At 37.6% G+C, this 13,172-nt stretch overlaps 2 protein-coding genes across 3 annotated transcripts in view; one reads left to right on the top strand and one right to left on the bottom strand.

Annotated features, from left to right (window-relative positions):
- Positions 1-2,259: 2,259 nt before the first annotated feature.
- Positions 2,260-5,922, bottom strand: bloc1s1 (biogenesis of lysosomal organelles complex-1, subunit 1). 2 transcript variants are annotated; one of them, XM_078248996.1, is made up of 4 exons: positions 5,699-5,922; positions 5,495-5,567; positions 3,928-4,087; positions 2,260-2,837 (listed from the first exon to the last, which is right to left on the bottom strand). In XM_078248996.1, exons 1-4 carry the CDS (start codon positions 5,757-5,759, stop codon positions 2,727-2,729), a joined length of 405 nt encoding a protein of 134 aa, XP_078105122.1. In that variant the 5' UTR covers positions 5,760-5,922; the 3' UTR covers positions 2,260-2,726. The 2 variants fall into 2 exon arrangements, with proteins under 2 accessions (XP_078105122.1, XP_078105123.1); XM_078248997.1 differs by having other exon boundaries at positions 3,928-4,060; positions 5,699-5,920.
- A 1,627-nt stretch (positions 5,923-7,549) lies between these two features.
- Positions 7,550-13,172, top strand: part of itcha (itchy E3 ubiquitin protein ligase a) — a 20,297-nt gene continuing 14,674 nt past the window's right edge. The window contains exons 1-4 of the mRNA XM_078248993.1: positions 7,550-7,658; positions 8,809-8,874; positions 9,023-9,164; positions 11,297-11,421. Coding sequence (XP_078105119.1) covers positions 8,850-8,874; positions 9,023-9,164; positions 11,297-11,421 — 292 coding nt within the window. The 5' untranslated portion in view covers positions 7,550-7,658; positions 8,809-8,849. The remainder of the gene's footprint in view (positions 7,659-8,808; positions 8,875-9,022; positions 9,165-11,296; positions 11,422-13,172) is intronic.

Genomic DNA, 13,172 nt, shown 5'->3' with positions numbered 1-13,172 from the left:
ATGTACAGCATTGTATGTATTGCCCTTAGTAACAGACTTCATTTAAAACACATTTGAAATTGTATCAGCCTTTTCTACTTATCTCAACAACTGTCATAATATATTCATCAAACTTCTAACAACAATATGAACAGCAGTCTTCATACAGCAATATAACAGTAACAATGACTATAATAATAATATAATAATTTTAATAATTATTAAAAATAATAATGGTCACAACTTTAAATAGGCTAATAACAGTACATAAATGAACAGCAATATGCACCTGTTGTATTTTAATCCAGGCTGATAACAATAGGGTAAAACCACTGCTGGGTGATCAGAAAAGGCTCCAGGATTAAATGAATCCTGGCTGTTAGCCTGGTCGGGAGCAGGTATGCTGCACAGAATAAATCTCCATGGTGATTTATGTGTCTCCACTTTCGTGAAACCGAGTCAAGGCTAAATCATTTTACTTCATCCAGGATAACGGGGAAATCCCGGTTTAATCCCTTATCTTGGTTTTGTGAAACAGGCCGCAGGTTAAGCAAATTCAATTTCATAACACTAGTTAATACATAACGCGAAATATACCAGAATACCTCAAATATTCATATAAGTCAATGTAATTTGATCAGGTAAAACTACTCAAACGTAAAACCTTAATTACTGTTTGCTATAACAAATTGTGTGATCATTAATTTAATTACAGAAGTTAATTAGAAAAAGACGCAGAGCACGCAAGAAAGAAGTACTTTGTAATTCATGGGAAGAAAGATAATTATATATATATATATATATATATATATATACTTACCTTTTTCCTCTTTGTAACAAGTGATGGATCTCCACAAGTTATCCGTCCTCTTTCCCCTTCTTCTCCTTCTAGGTTATTCTTCTGTTTTAACTCAGAGAGGCTGGTCACAGGGAGGCTTTATTCCTTTTGGTTTATCCCTTAAGACAATTCCGCAATTGGTAATCCCCAAACTGTAACCACTTGGTTTGTTCTGTGTGTGTATGTGTATGTGTGTGTGTGTGTGTGTGTGTGTGTGTGTGTGTGTGTGTGTGTGTGTGTGTGTGTGTGTGTGTGTGTGTGTGTGTGTGTGTGTGTGTGTGTTTGTGAAAAAGAAAAAAACACTTTACAGAATGTGAAATTGGACATCAAAGTTGAGATCTTGTTTTAGCTTTTCAACCTTCTCACAGTACATTACCTACTTTCAGATCAGGTTCTTTCAAATATTTAACATGAACCTTGCCCGTTGTTAGAACTAACCTGGTAGTTCCCAGGGTATACAGTGAGTACTTTACGTTTTAAGAGTGTTAAAACAAATTTATAATAATCCCACATGTTTAAGCCTTGTGCACTGCAAAAAACATGTTTAACATCATTGGCTCATTCAGTTCACTGACCTATTACATCAGTGTTAAAGCTTTAACAATATATGCAGTATACTCTGTAACTGCACTCTGCAATGCACGTCTTGAGACTAATCAGCTCATATGGCGAGATGTTGACCTTAAACAAGAAGTGGCCATTGTACCGACCAGGGCCTCTCCTAAGTGGAATGCAGCCATCATTAATGGTTTTGAATACACCTTGCTTTTCCTAATATGACATGTCAACATGTCTGCCGTGAAAAGGGTCTATTTTGTATAAACGTGACTAGCATCCTTCATAAAAACTATAACTTTAAACTTGCCCAGAGATTTTTGTAGGAAATGTTGGCTTAAATAAGGATATATTTTTACACAGATTATGAGTGTGAAGCAAAACTTTTTTTTTTTTTTTTTACACAGAAAAATGGACACGTCAGGTGCAAACTGAAGGATCAAGCGTGTTGCCTATGAGTTCTTGACACTGGTTTTCTATAATAGTACGCAGTGAATTGAAAGTGAAATTTGTTACCAAACATGCCTGCAATTACATGAGTGATCTCAACAGCCATGTGCGTCATGACATAACTTTCCTTTACGTCAGACATTCCATTAATTGTCCAATCATCCTAGCCAGGCAAATATGCATCCAGTTATTATATTTAGTGGCTTAATATGTTTAAAAACATTGTCCGCTGACATCCTTCTCACAAGAGGATACTTTTTAAGTAGCCTGCTCAAAACGCCCCCCCCCCCCTTTTCAAATCAGGATCCTCATGCTCATTTTTCTTTGTCCTTTTTAATTTATTTTTGTATAACAGCTGTTGTGAAGCCTTATGTATATATACACACTTTAGTGGAAGATAAATCTATTAAGCCTTGTTTCATAAGAAAAAACACCAGTGCATTGTATGACTTTATTAAAAACAATGTTGCATCACCAAATGATTAACAAGTTGTCTGACAAATACAGTGAAGTCATAACTGTTCATAAAAATATAATACATAAACAAAGACATACATAATTTAGATATCAGGTGCTGAAAAAAAGCCTTCCTATAAATCGCTTTTAGGAGAAACTACAGATAAGGAGACAGGTTGCAATGTATCTGTGGCCCTTTAAACCTACACCTAAGTTTTTACATGTGGCACCTTAAAAAATCCATACTGACATAGTTTTCAATTTTTAATTGAAGTCACTGCTAAATAGATGTTAGACCTTTGTCCAGGATAGCTCTGGACAAAGTAACCATCATCATAAGCCCACTTAGAGAAGCAAAGTCATTGCTGCTTGCATCTTTGCTGATAGGCGTCGGCTGGATTGCATTCCAGTGCGTTTGGCTTCAGCTGTAAATGTTCCACTATGAAGTTTATGAGGAAGCAGACTGAGGTTGACCCTTGTGTACGTACTCCAGAGCTGTGGCGATGGTCCTCATGTCCATCTCAATACTGCGGGCCCAGTTTTCCACATCCCCAATTTCCTGTTCAAAAAGAGAGTATAGAAACAGAATCAGCATTACCACTGTGTACATCTACCAGTCTTACCTATTATCAGGACCAGCAACAGGCAAGCTTAAATCATCTGCAGGCACCCTGTCTCCTCTGTGAAGATGACATAAGCTGGATTAAAAGGATTGGAAAGTAATTCATGAATTGCTTTTACCACCTGTCAAATCTGCCCAGATCTAGGACCTGTATCAAGGCCTTTAAGTTTTGATGAGTCACTGTTTGCAACAAGACTTTTGGTGGTATTCATTTTTCTGAACATGGTGCACAGTGGGATAGGATGTAAGTAATAAGAAGATGTTAAAGATGGGATAAGAAGATATTTTTAAATGAAGCAATATTACATGAGAGGGTGTGCTTTAATGTCATTATTGGTATAACAGTGTCTACTTGTTGTATAATCTGCATTATATAACAAGCAGACCTGCCCAGGCAGTAGATCCAACGAGGTATGTCCTTACCGCATCACTGTTGTGCCAATAATGACATTAAAGCACACCCTCTCGTGTAATATTGCTTAATGTAGGAACACTTGTGATTAGGGCTGCACAATATATTGTTCTGTTTTATCGTCATCACGATATCAACTGGCACAATAAACACATCAGAAATTTTGTTTTAGTTGAAAGACAATATCAGTTGAAAACTGCACTTTTGTCTTTCATATTCAATCCAATGTTTAATTTGTTCAATAAAAAAGGATGGAAATTATTTCCTTTCATTTGTTTTAAATTCAATAAGCAGTTTGTTGTGTTTTAGCAGAATATTGACAGCAGCAGAACTGAGTACACTTTTAATATCTGGTTATCGCAAGTAATATCGTTATTGCGTTATTGCAGCCCTACTTGTGATACGCCCACACCACACAATTACTGCTAATCTGCTATTAGGTATATGATCTTCGGGACCTCATATCATTTACAGAATCCAACTTTGCAAATTGCAATAAATAAGTAAGTGCACTTATTGATTTGACAGCTGTAGGATTATAAAACAAAGTTGATATTTCACAGAAAAGCCTTGTTTTTTTTCGTGTGCATTTCTTGCCGACACAGGGTATCCTACCTTTAGAGCCTGATTGAAACCCTCCACCATACTGATCCACTGAGCAGTTTGTTTGGAGAACTGGCTCGCCTGCACTTGGAGAGTCTTCACCTCATGGTCAAGCTTACGCTGGTTAACATACGCCTGGGCAACTCTAGTAAAACAGAAACAACAATGAGAACTGCTACAGTATCATTAATACATGCAAATATAGCATTAGTTATTCATATATCCATGTGAGAGTAGGTTTGTTTTTGATAGTCCAAAGTCTTCATCATTTCTCTATTTATATTGGAAATAAAGAAAAACTGCAACATAACTGCATGGGTACTGTATTGTAATTTTCAAACTAGACTACAAATCTTATCAAGTCACTAGGATTTTGGTCATAATCTTTTTCGTAAAAGGAACAGCACAACAAAAGGTCTTTTCATTCCACTCTTGTTCTTTAAGCTGATTCTCTTGGTTTCATCACAGCTTTCACAATATTAACAATCTTAATGTACTATTTCTGGTTGTGTCACACATTAAGGCAAATTCTTCCCTGCAAAGAATGGATTGCTTTATTTAACTGGTTCAGAAAAAGAGGTTGGTGGGTTAGCTTGACTGAAATCTGTTAGGGAACCGTGGTACCTAGACGATCTATACCTTTGACTTCAAGAAGAAGACTTTAAGAAGAAGAACATGTTTATGACACAGAAGTAGTACATATTTAGTACATGCCTTGTATCTGGAACAGGAGTACAGTACTCAACAATTGCTACTGGACCAACAAAATGAGAATTTGCTGTTACTGTAAAATTTGATATTTAGTAGAAACCTTAATTACCTATCACCATGACAAATACTGTGGTCATAAAATGATTAGTCAATCAAAAAATGAAAAATAATCAAACAATTTTATCAATAGTCACTTATCAAGCAAATATGCAAAACATTAGCTGTTCCATCTCCTCAAAAGTGAGAATACCTTTAGGTTTTTAACTGTTGGCAAAGGATAACAAATTATTAAAAAAAATGGACAGCCCAGGTAACATTAGAGCTGATCAGGATTAGTTGATTAGTCGCTTAGTCAACTGAAAGAAAATAACACAAGCTTTTCCCATTTTACATCATTGTAAACTAAATATCTTTGGGTCAGACAGAACAAGATAATTGAAGACATACGTCAGTGTTTTCTGACATTGTATACTATATGAGTAATCCAAAAAATGAATTGGCAGATTAATCAATAATTAAAATAATTGTTAGTTGCAGCCCTGCAAATATAATTAAAGCTACCTTTATAGGCTACTGGCTACTGCAGATGATTCAGAGCTACAGTTCAAACTAAATATAAATGCTGCTTTCTGTTAAGTGTATTTGTGAGTGAGACTTGGTCAAGAGTTTTACAGAATTATGTGCATTATGCTGGGAGGGTGCCAGGATGTCAACCCATCCTAATTCCTCAACTACCACCGCTATCACTAAGTTACTCTACAACCAAAGAGGTTTTTGCTACAACCATGAAATGGAATAACAGGTTGTCTGCCAAACCTCATGAAACAAAAAGAGAAACAGCAGGGGACTAGGAGCAGAATTTCCATACCCAACATTGAGGTGGTCTACCAGGGCTTCTGTCAGACAGGTGGCTGCAGAAATAGCTTCACGCCTACGTCTCTCTGTGCACGTAAAAAACATTAACACAGACAAGTAAATCGTTAGTACTATGATGGACTTACGGGGCCTTCTGACACACTCAATCAGCTTTGTTTTTAGCATATGTTAGCACGATAGCTAACAAGTCACTCACCCTGCTGGTCCTTCCGCTCATTTTGCTTCGCCTGGTGCTCCTTTAGTAAACGAGACAACATCTTCAGTGGTCGTTGAGATTAATTCGTAAATGGTTTTATTCTTCTTTCTTTAAACTAGCTGAATTTAATAACATGTTTTTTATGAGACGTCTGATACGCTTTCAGCTGACTAGCTAGTAGCTACCGCTGTCCGCTATCACGAGACCAGCTCGAGGGAGGTGGGCGTACCCAAAAATGGCGTCTCGCATGCAGCCATTAATCAATGTAATGTTATTTTGTGTTATTAATTAACGCAACACACAGTGTAGTAATAAGACCAGCTAGTATACTGCAGTGTTACACAGAATTTAAACGCAAGTAATTGCTCTTTATTTTTTTTTATTTTTAATTATGAAAAATAGTTTGATGCCAGATTCGTCATGGCGATTTCACCTTCAAAGTAAAAGTGTACATAACTAAAAATAATTCCATAACAATTTACTGCCGCAGCTACTACTACTCCTACTATTACTACTACTACTACTGAATAATAATAATAATAATAATAATAATAATAATAATAATAATAATTAAATAGCAAAGTCGAATTATTTCAAAAAGACAAGAATGTTCAGTTAAGTAACACAAACGCTAATTACACAAAAATATCCAATGGGTAAGATGAGAGATTGAAAGGGGACAAAGGTAGCAAGACACATTTCTTCAAGCAGGCTTTGGCGCTGTCAATGTCATAGTGTTATGACTAAGTACAGTGGCAATATAAACTTAGCACAAAAAGTAAGGAAATTTGTGTTTGGTAGATTATTTCTCTGAGGTAACAATGCTTTTTGGCAATAAATCTTATACCGTTGGGAAGCCTGTTTAGTTCCCTTTCAAATGGTGCCCCATTTGAAAGGAACATGCATTTGTGAGATGAGCAGCAGCGCTGAGTATGTGGGTTGCGCCCATGAAAAATTTGCCAAATCTTCTCTGCCATTGCCAAACAGCTTATTTTGCTGTTGCTATTGATGCTTGTTTTGAGCTTCTGGTACCCCCAGGTGCTGCCAATCAGGTGCCTGATTTAGAGATGAGATTCTGCAACCAGTGGCAATCCCATATCTCCACAGTCTGGGACCGAACTCTATCCTCCAAGATGACAACGCTCGCCCCCACAGGGCGGGGTTTATCAGAGACTACCTCCAGAATGTGGGAGTGGAGAGGATGGAATGGCCTGCCAGCAGTCCTGACCTCAACCCCATTGAACACTTGTGGGATCAGCTTGGGCGTGCTGTTCGTGCCAGAGTGACCAACACAACCACGTTGGCTGACTTGCAACAAATGCTGGTTGAAGAATGGGATGCCATCCCACAGCAGTGTGTGACCAGGCTGGTGACCAGCATGAGGAGAAGGTGCCAGGCTGTTGTGGCTGTGTATGGTTCTTCCACACGCTACTGAGGATCCTGTTTGTGAAATGAATAAATTGTTAAATTGCCAGTATGTCTTGTTTCTTCAAACTTCAATCATTCAACCCACCAAACACCAAATGAGTCAATGGCAGAATAAGCTGTTTGGCAATGGCAATGGCGTAACCCACATACTCAGTGCTGCTGCTCATCTCACAAATGCATGCTCCTTACAAATGGGGCACCATTTGAAAGGGAACTAAACAGGGTTTCCAACGGTATAAGATGTATTGCCAAAAAGCATTGTTACAACAGAGAAATGAGCTACCAAACACAAATGTCCTTACTTTTTGTGCTAAGTTTAGTTTAGTTTTTTTTTTTTTGCAGAAAAAAGAGATGTCAGTCGACATTTGGGTACTGTGGCTATACTATTTTACTTTGAAAAACTTGTACCGGAAACGGTCTTGTTCTGGCTAGCGGAACACTGCTTATGGAAGGTAGCTAGCTACCTGTCAACAACCTAGGCAGATAGCTGAAACTGAAGTCTGTGTGGCCCTTTATCGTCTGCTTCTATCAGGTATGGTCATCTAGTCTTGCACTGAATGAAAGGTGTGAGATGTCCTCGACTGAACAAACAAAGCTGCTCAAGGAGCCGGGTGGTGTGTTAGCATAATTAACGCTAGTTAACGTTAATGCACGGTTAGCTAAATCCTCGGGGTTCAGCAGGACGTCGGCGAACAAAGTTGCCCCATGTAACGTTAGTGTAACTTTTCAGTTTCACACAAAAACATTAACATCACAGCCAATAACATATATCGTAGCAATGTCCCAGTCGAATCCGGTAACGTTACCTACAAAAGGCTATGAAGTTGTCTTGACAACAAATCTCCTGCTGGCTAACCCCTTTGCTAGCCTGATAGATAAAGCTATTAAGCTATTAGTATTACTGCCTTGTGTTGCATATAGCAAAGCACACGTCGCCTCCATGACAACTTTATTGTTACTGTCTAATACACTCAACATCATTCTGTTGAATTATATTAATGAGTTACCCTTGTACAGTATTTAAACTACCTTCTTGCCCTGCCAAAGGATATTGTCAAAGATTAGCAAGAAGGTTTAGTGAGACTTAATTTAGCCAAATTAAGGATGGGATTTAAGGAAGGTACCGGTACACAGCGGTTTCTTGAAATAGCTAAGATTAAACACTGGGTAGCGTGCATTTTAGGGAAGTTTGTATGTTTTAACACAAACACGAGCTAAATTTCACATGGAGTATGCAGGGTTGTGAAATAATAGAGTATAAGATGAGTTAGACAGAGTCAGTTAATAATTAAATGAGAGTCTTCCAGTGGGACTACAGTATACAATCGAAATTATGTAAAACTGTGTGCACAGTTTAGTTTAAATTCATACTATAAAAGCAAATACACCTGACATATTTAGCTAAGTTTTTATTGTAAAGATCAAAACGTTAGGTCATATCTTTGAATCAGCGTCACTACAAACTATTCTTTTAATATCTCCAGATACCTGAAACTATCATATATATATATATATATACCTTTTTGCTTTAGTTAGATAGTCTCATCAATCCATTCTTGCTATTGTATATAAAGCTAGGCTATATTGTTTACTGACTGTAGCAACCTAATAGCCTAATCACTCTGTAAGTAGGTTACCTGCATAGAGTGTCCCATGTTTGAATCTGATGTCATTGGTTGCAGGTCAGTGTAGCCAAACAAGGCTGCTGTGTTATGGATGAACCATGAAGGCCCAATTACAAGTCACAGGTAAGTTATCATTGCAAGATTTGTAAGCTTGTCTATCAGCCAAAATGTTGCTGCAACTTTACCAAATGCAACTTCTGACAAATTCAAGAATAAATCTAGTGAGAGTTAAATTGCATGCAATTTCACTGTGGTGTGTTCTGCTTTGTAGTGCTTTCAGCCAAGCTGAAGGAAAACCGGAAGAACTGGTTTGGTCCCAGCCCCTATGTTGAGGTAGCCGTGGATGGCCAGTCAAAGAGGACTGAGAAGTGCAACAACACACACAGTCCCAAATGGAAACAGGCTGTGACAGTGTGAGTATTATTGTTGTGTTTGTCATAGGAGAGAAATGAGTTTGACAGATGTGCAGACTGATAATAGAAATATTGAGCTACATTTCTTTACCACATCGTCTACATACCACATTGCGGGTGTTGCAATATATATTTTAATTGCATGTTGTAAGTATAGAGTCTACGTTTGTTGTTTATATCGTAGAGGTTCTGAGATGTCTATTTCTGGTGTAAAGTTATTGAGCTGGAAATTTGGTGATTGTGTAAATAAGGGTAAACTATATACTTGTAGGTATATTCTGAATGAATATCTGATGTATCTGAATGATTTATAGCAGGTGAGTTCACAAAGTCCATGCGCCCAACAGTCACTGCTTTACCATGGTTGCTGTGCCATTGTAATTGGGCCTAGTCCCTACAAATAAGTTAGTAACTGTTTAAACTAATAACCCACCTCAGGGAAATTATGGATTGCACCAAATCTTAAAATGTGTCTATTTTTCCCACCCTAAAACCCAGAAGTGATGTCTTACAATTGCTTTCTGGTCTTACCAAAAACATATTCAACTGCAGTGATGTCAAACATAGAAAAGGCAAGGCAGCTTTATTTGTATAGCACATTTCAGCAACAGGGCAATTCAAAGTGCTTTACATAGAACATTAAAGAGCAGTTAGAAAACGATTTTAAAAAACAAAACCAAAAAACAAAGCAAATTAAAACATAAAAGACAAGAATAAAATGACAGTGCAGTATAAGAAATTAAAGAACTGAGAGATAAAATACTTAAATAAACATTACAGTGCAGTATAAGACATTAAAGGGCAGTTATAGAATGTCATACAGTGTCATCAATGCAACTTCAGTATAACAAATGAACAGTTATTTAAAGGCAGCAATAAGATAGGTCTTTAGCTTTGATTTAAAAGACTACAGAGAGTTGCTGCCGGACCTGCAGTTTTCTGAGGTTGTTCCAGATATGTGGAGCGTAAACTGAATGCTGCTTAGCCCTGTTAGTTCAGCTCTGGGGACAACAAGTGGAGCCTGTCCCAGGCGACCTGAAGAGGTCTGGGTGGGTCATGTGTGCTTTCAACAGATCAGAAATGTGTACAACCCTAAACCGTTTTGGTAGATTTATAAACCAGCAAAGTATTTTGAAATCAATTCTTTGAGGCACTGGAAGCCAGTGTAGAGACTTCAGTACTGGAGTGATGTGATCCAGTTTCTTGGTCTTAGTGAGGACTCGAGCAGCAGCGTTCTGAGATACCAGCTGTCTGATTGATTTTTTGGTAAAGACACCATTACAGTAGTCAGTCTACTGAAGAAGATAAGCATGGACAAGTTTTCCAGAATTCTGTGAGACATAAGTCCTTTAACCCTTGATATATGTTTAAGGTTGTAATAGGCTGACTTTGTGGTAAAATGTAATGTGGCTGTTAAAAATTCAGGTCTGAGTCCCATGACTACCAAGATTTCTGGCTTTGTCTGTTGTTTTTAACATTGTTGTTTGAGCTGAGTGCTGACTTTAATCGTTCCACTTTGCTCAAAAGCAACCACCTCAGTTTTAGGTCATTTAATTTAAGAAAATTCTAGCACATCAGTTGTTAATTTGTCAGTGCATAGTCAGTTGTTGTATTGGACTATAATTACACAAGATCAAGTTATCATCAATTTGTGTGTCATCTGCATAACTATGGTAACTTATTTTATTGTTTTCCATAATTTGAGCCAGTGGAAGCATGTAGATGTTAAACAGGAGAGGCCCCAGAACGGAGCTTTGGGGAACTCTGCACGTCATATTTGTATGCTCAGATGTATAATTCCCTGTAGACACAAAGTAGTCCCTATTCTTTAATTAAGACTCAAACCACTTTAGCACTGAGCCAGAAATGCCAACCCAAACAAAAGCAAACAAACGCCAGCCTATGTTAGGAATTCATACTTAATATATGACTATAATGATGAATTAGATAACAAATGAAACAGTGGAAAAATAAATGAATAAATAAATTTGAATGCCAAAATCGTCATTGATTACATTTTTTTTAAGAGCTATTCATAGTCTATGAATCATTTTAGCATTAGTGCAGAACATCTCTAATAGTTTTTTTCTGGTGTTGACTTGTATCTTGTTATTCTCTCTTTTTTTTTACAGAATTGTGACTCCGGTCAGCAAACTGATTTTTCGTGTTTGGAGTCACCAGACACTGAAAGCAGACATCCTGTTGGGAATGTCTATACTGGAGATCAGTGAGACCCTAAAGGCTAATGACCTGAAACGTGAGTTCACAGTACTTTCTTTCTCTTAAATTAAAATCTTGTGTTTTCTTTGAAATATTTGAAGTCAAACTAACTATAGTTATAAATAAGCTATAAATATTGTTATAACAAATGCTATTTGGTAAAGTTTACTACTGTTATTGACTTTTCAACTCTGAACATGGAAAATATGTATTGTCTAATGAGCAGATGATGAAACCAATATTTCTAGGCTCTTGTGGTTGATTCCCACAGGATATTATGAGGTATTCAGGGCAAAGTTCCCATCACATGGTTTATTTATTTCAGGATAAGAACAAGTTGTATCCCTTGTCATCTCACTTTCAGTATTCATTTTGTGTGTCTGTCTAACAGCTGCATAATGTATTTGAGAGATTTTGCATACAATCAAGTATCAAAAACTGAGGGGAAAACGCTGTTGGATGCCGTCCTCCTCTCCTACTCTTTATTCAATGCCTAACGAATCTCTCTCTTTCTCTCCCAGTGTGTCTTTCTGCGTGAGCAGCACTGGTTGAAGCCTGAAATTATTGTAAACAAATTAATAACGTAGCTAATTACACTGGTCGGACTGTTCAGCTCTGTTTCAGACTGATACCTCTGGTTCAGGCTGGTCCTCATCCTCAACACATGCCTTTTAAAAAAAAAATGACATAACATTATTTATAATAAGTTTATTTGATTCACAGCTGCTACATATAGTGTTTTGACCTCGACAACCCAACTCCTTTTTACCGCAAACTTGCGACTAGTTAACTTTCTAAAGCAGGCACAATTGCCAACATTAACACACTGACAACATTGTATTCAGAATATTAAATATTTTTATAGCACTTTTTAATGTTTGATTGTGTTAAGGTGTTCACGAGATATCAACCTTTCGTGAACTTGTGAATTTCGCCAGTCGTCTTCTCCATAGACAGTGTTTTCATGGAGACAAATGAGGAGTGCACAGGGGGGATGATTGTGTGTGTGTGTGTGTGTGTGTGTGTGTGTGTGTGTGTGTGTGTGTGTGTGTGTGTGTGTGTGTGTGAGACGCGTAAGCAACAGAGAGACGGAGACCTAAGTGTATGGCCTTCTGCTTGCTTAGTGTTTACAGCCTAATACAATGGTTTATCTCGGCATGTGCACACCATGTGACATACAATTCTGCTTCATATTCTAAGCTGCTTGCTTTTCATTTTCCAATAGTGAACACAATTCTAAAAAGCTTGCTAGTAGCCCCTCAAGGCCATGCTGCTTGTTACACCCAATGGCCTTCATTTATCAACCTAACGTAGAAACCAGCGCAGATATGAGCGCAGAAATCCTCTTACGACAGGCTTCACGTGTGATTCATTAAACGTTTGTATCACACCAATCAGAGCCTAAGAATGGTCGTACATTGATAAATGCAGCGACTGGAAACGATCATAATTTAAATATCACGCCCCAATATATTCTGGGTTTTGAGGCCTCGCCCCTACAATTTACGACATGGCGAGACGTAATCTGGCTGAGAAGCGGCACTTTTCAGAGGTGGCGATTGAAACCCTGATATCTCAGGTTCATTTGCACTAACGTTAGGCTGTAGAAAGAATGCGTAATGGAAAGAGATCACTGATGCAGTGTACAGTGTTGCCGTGGTAAATCGGACTCCAGCTGAAGTTTATTTAATTTATACATCCTTGACATATGTATGCTATAGTCCCCATCGTAATATACAGGCTTATATTGCAATCTCTTAAGTCTACATGGTGTACCTATATTTAAAT

The sequence above is a fragment of the Sander vitreus genome, chromosome 4 (genome assembly GCF_031162955.1).
Source record: "Sander vitreus isolate 19-12246 chromosome 4, sanVit1, whole genome shotgun sequence".
Taxonomy (NCBI): Eukaryota; Metazoa; Chordata; class Actinopteri; order Perciformes; family Percidae; genus Sander; species Sander vitreus.
This window is presented reverse-complemented; position numbering and strand designations above follow the sequence as displayed.

Bases quoted from the DNA above. Each gene is read 5' to 3' on its own strand.
- bloc1s1 (XM_078248996.1), bottom strand. From the start codon at position 5,759: ATGTTGTCTCGTTTACTAAAGGAGCACCAGGCGAAGCAAAATGAGCGG. The intron at 5,568-5,698 runs GTGAGTGACTTG...TTACGTGCACAG, and splicing joins TGAGCGGAAGGACCAGCAGG to AGAGACGTAGGCGTGAAGCT. The intron at 2,838-3,927 runs GTAGGATACCCT...CTTTTTGAACAG, and splicing joins GTTTCAATCAGGCTCTAAAG to GAAATTGGGGATGTGGAAAA.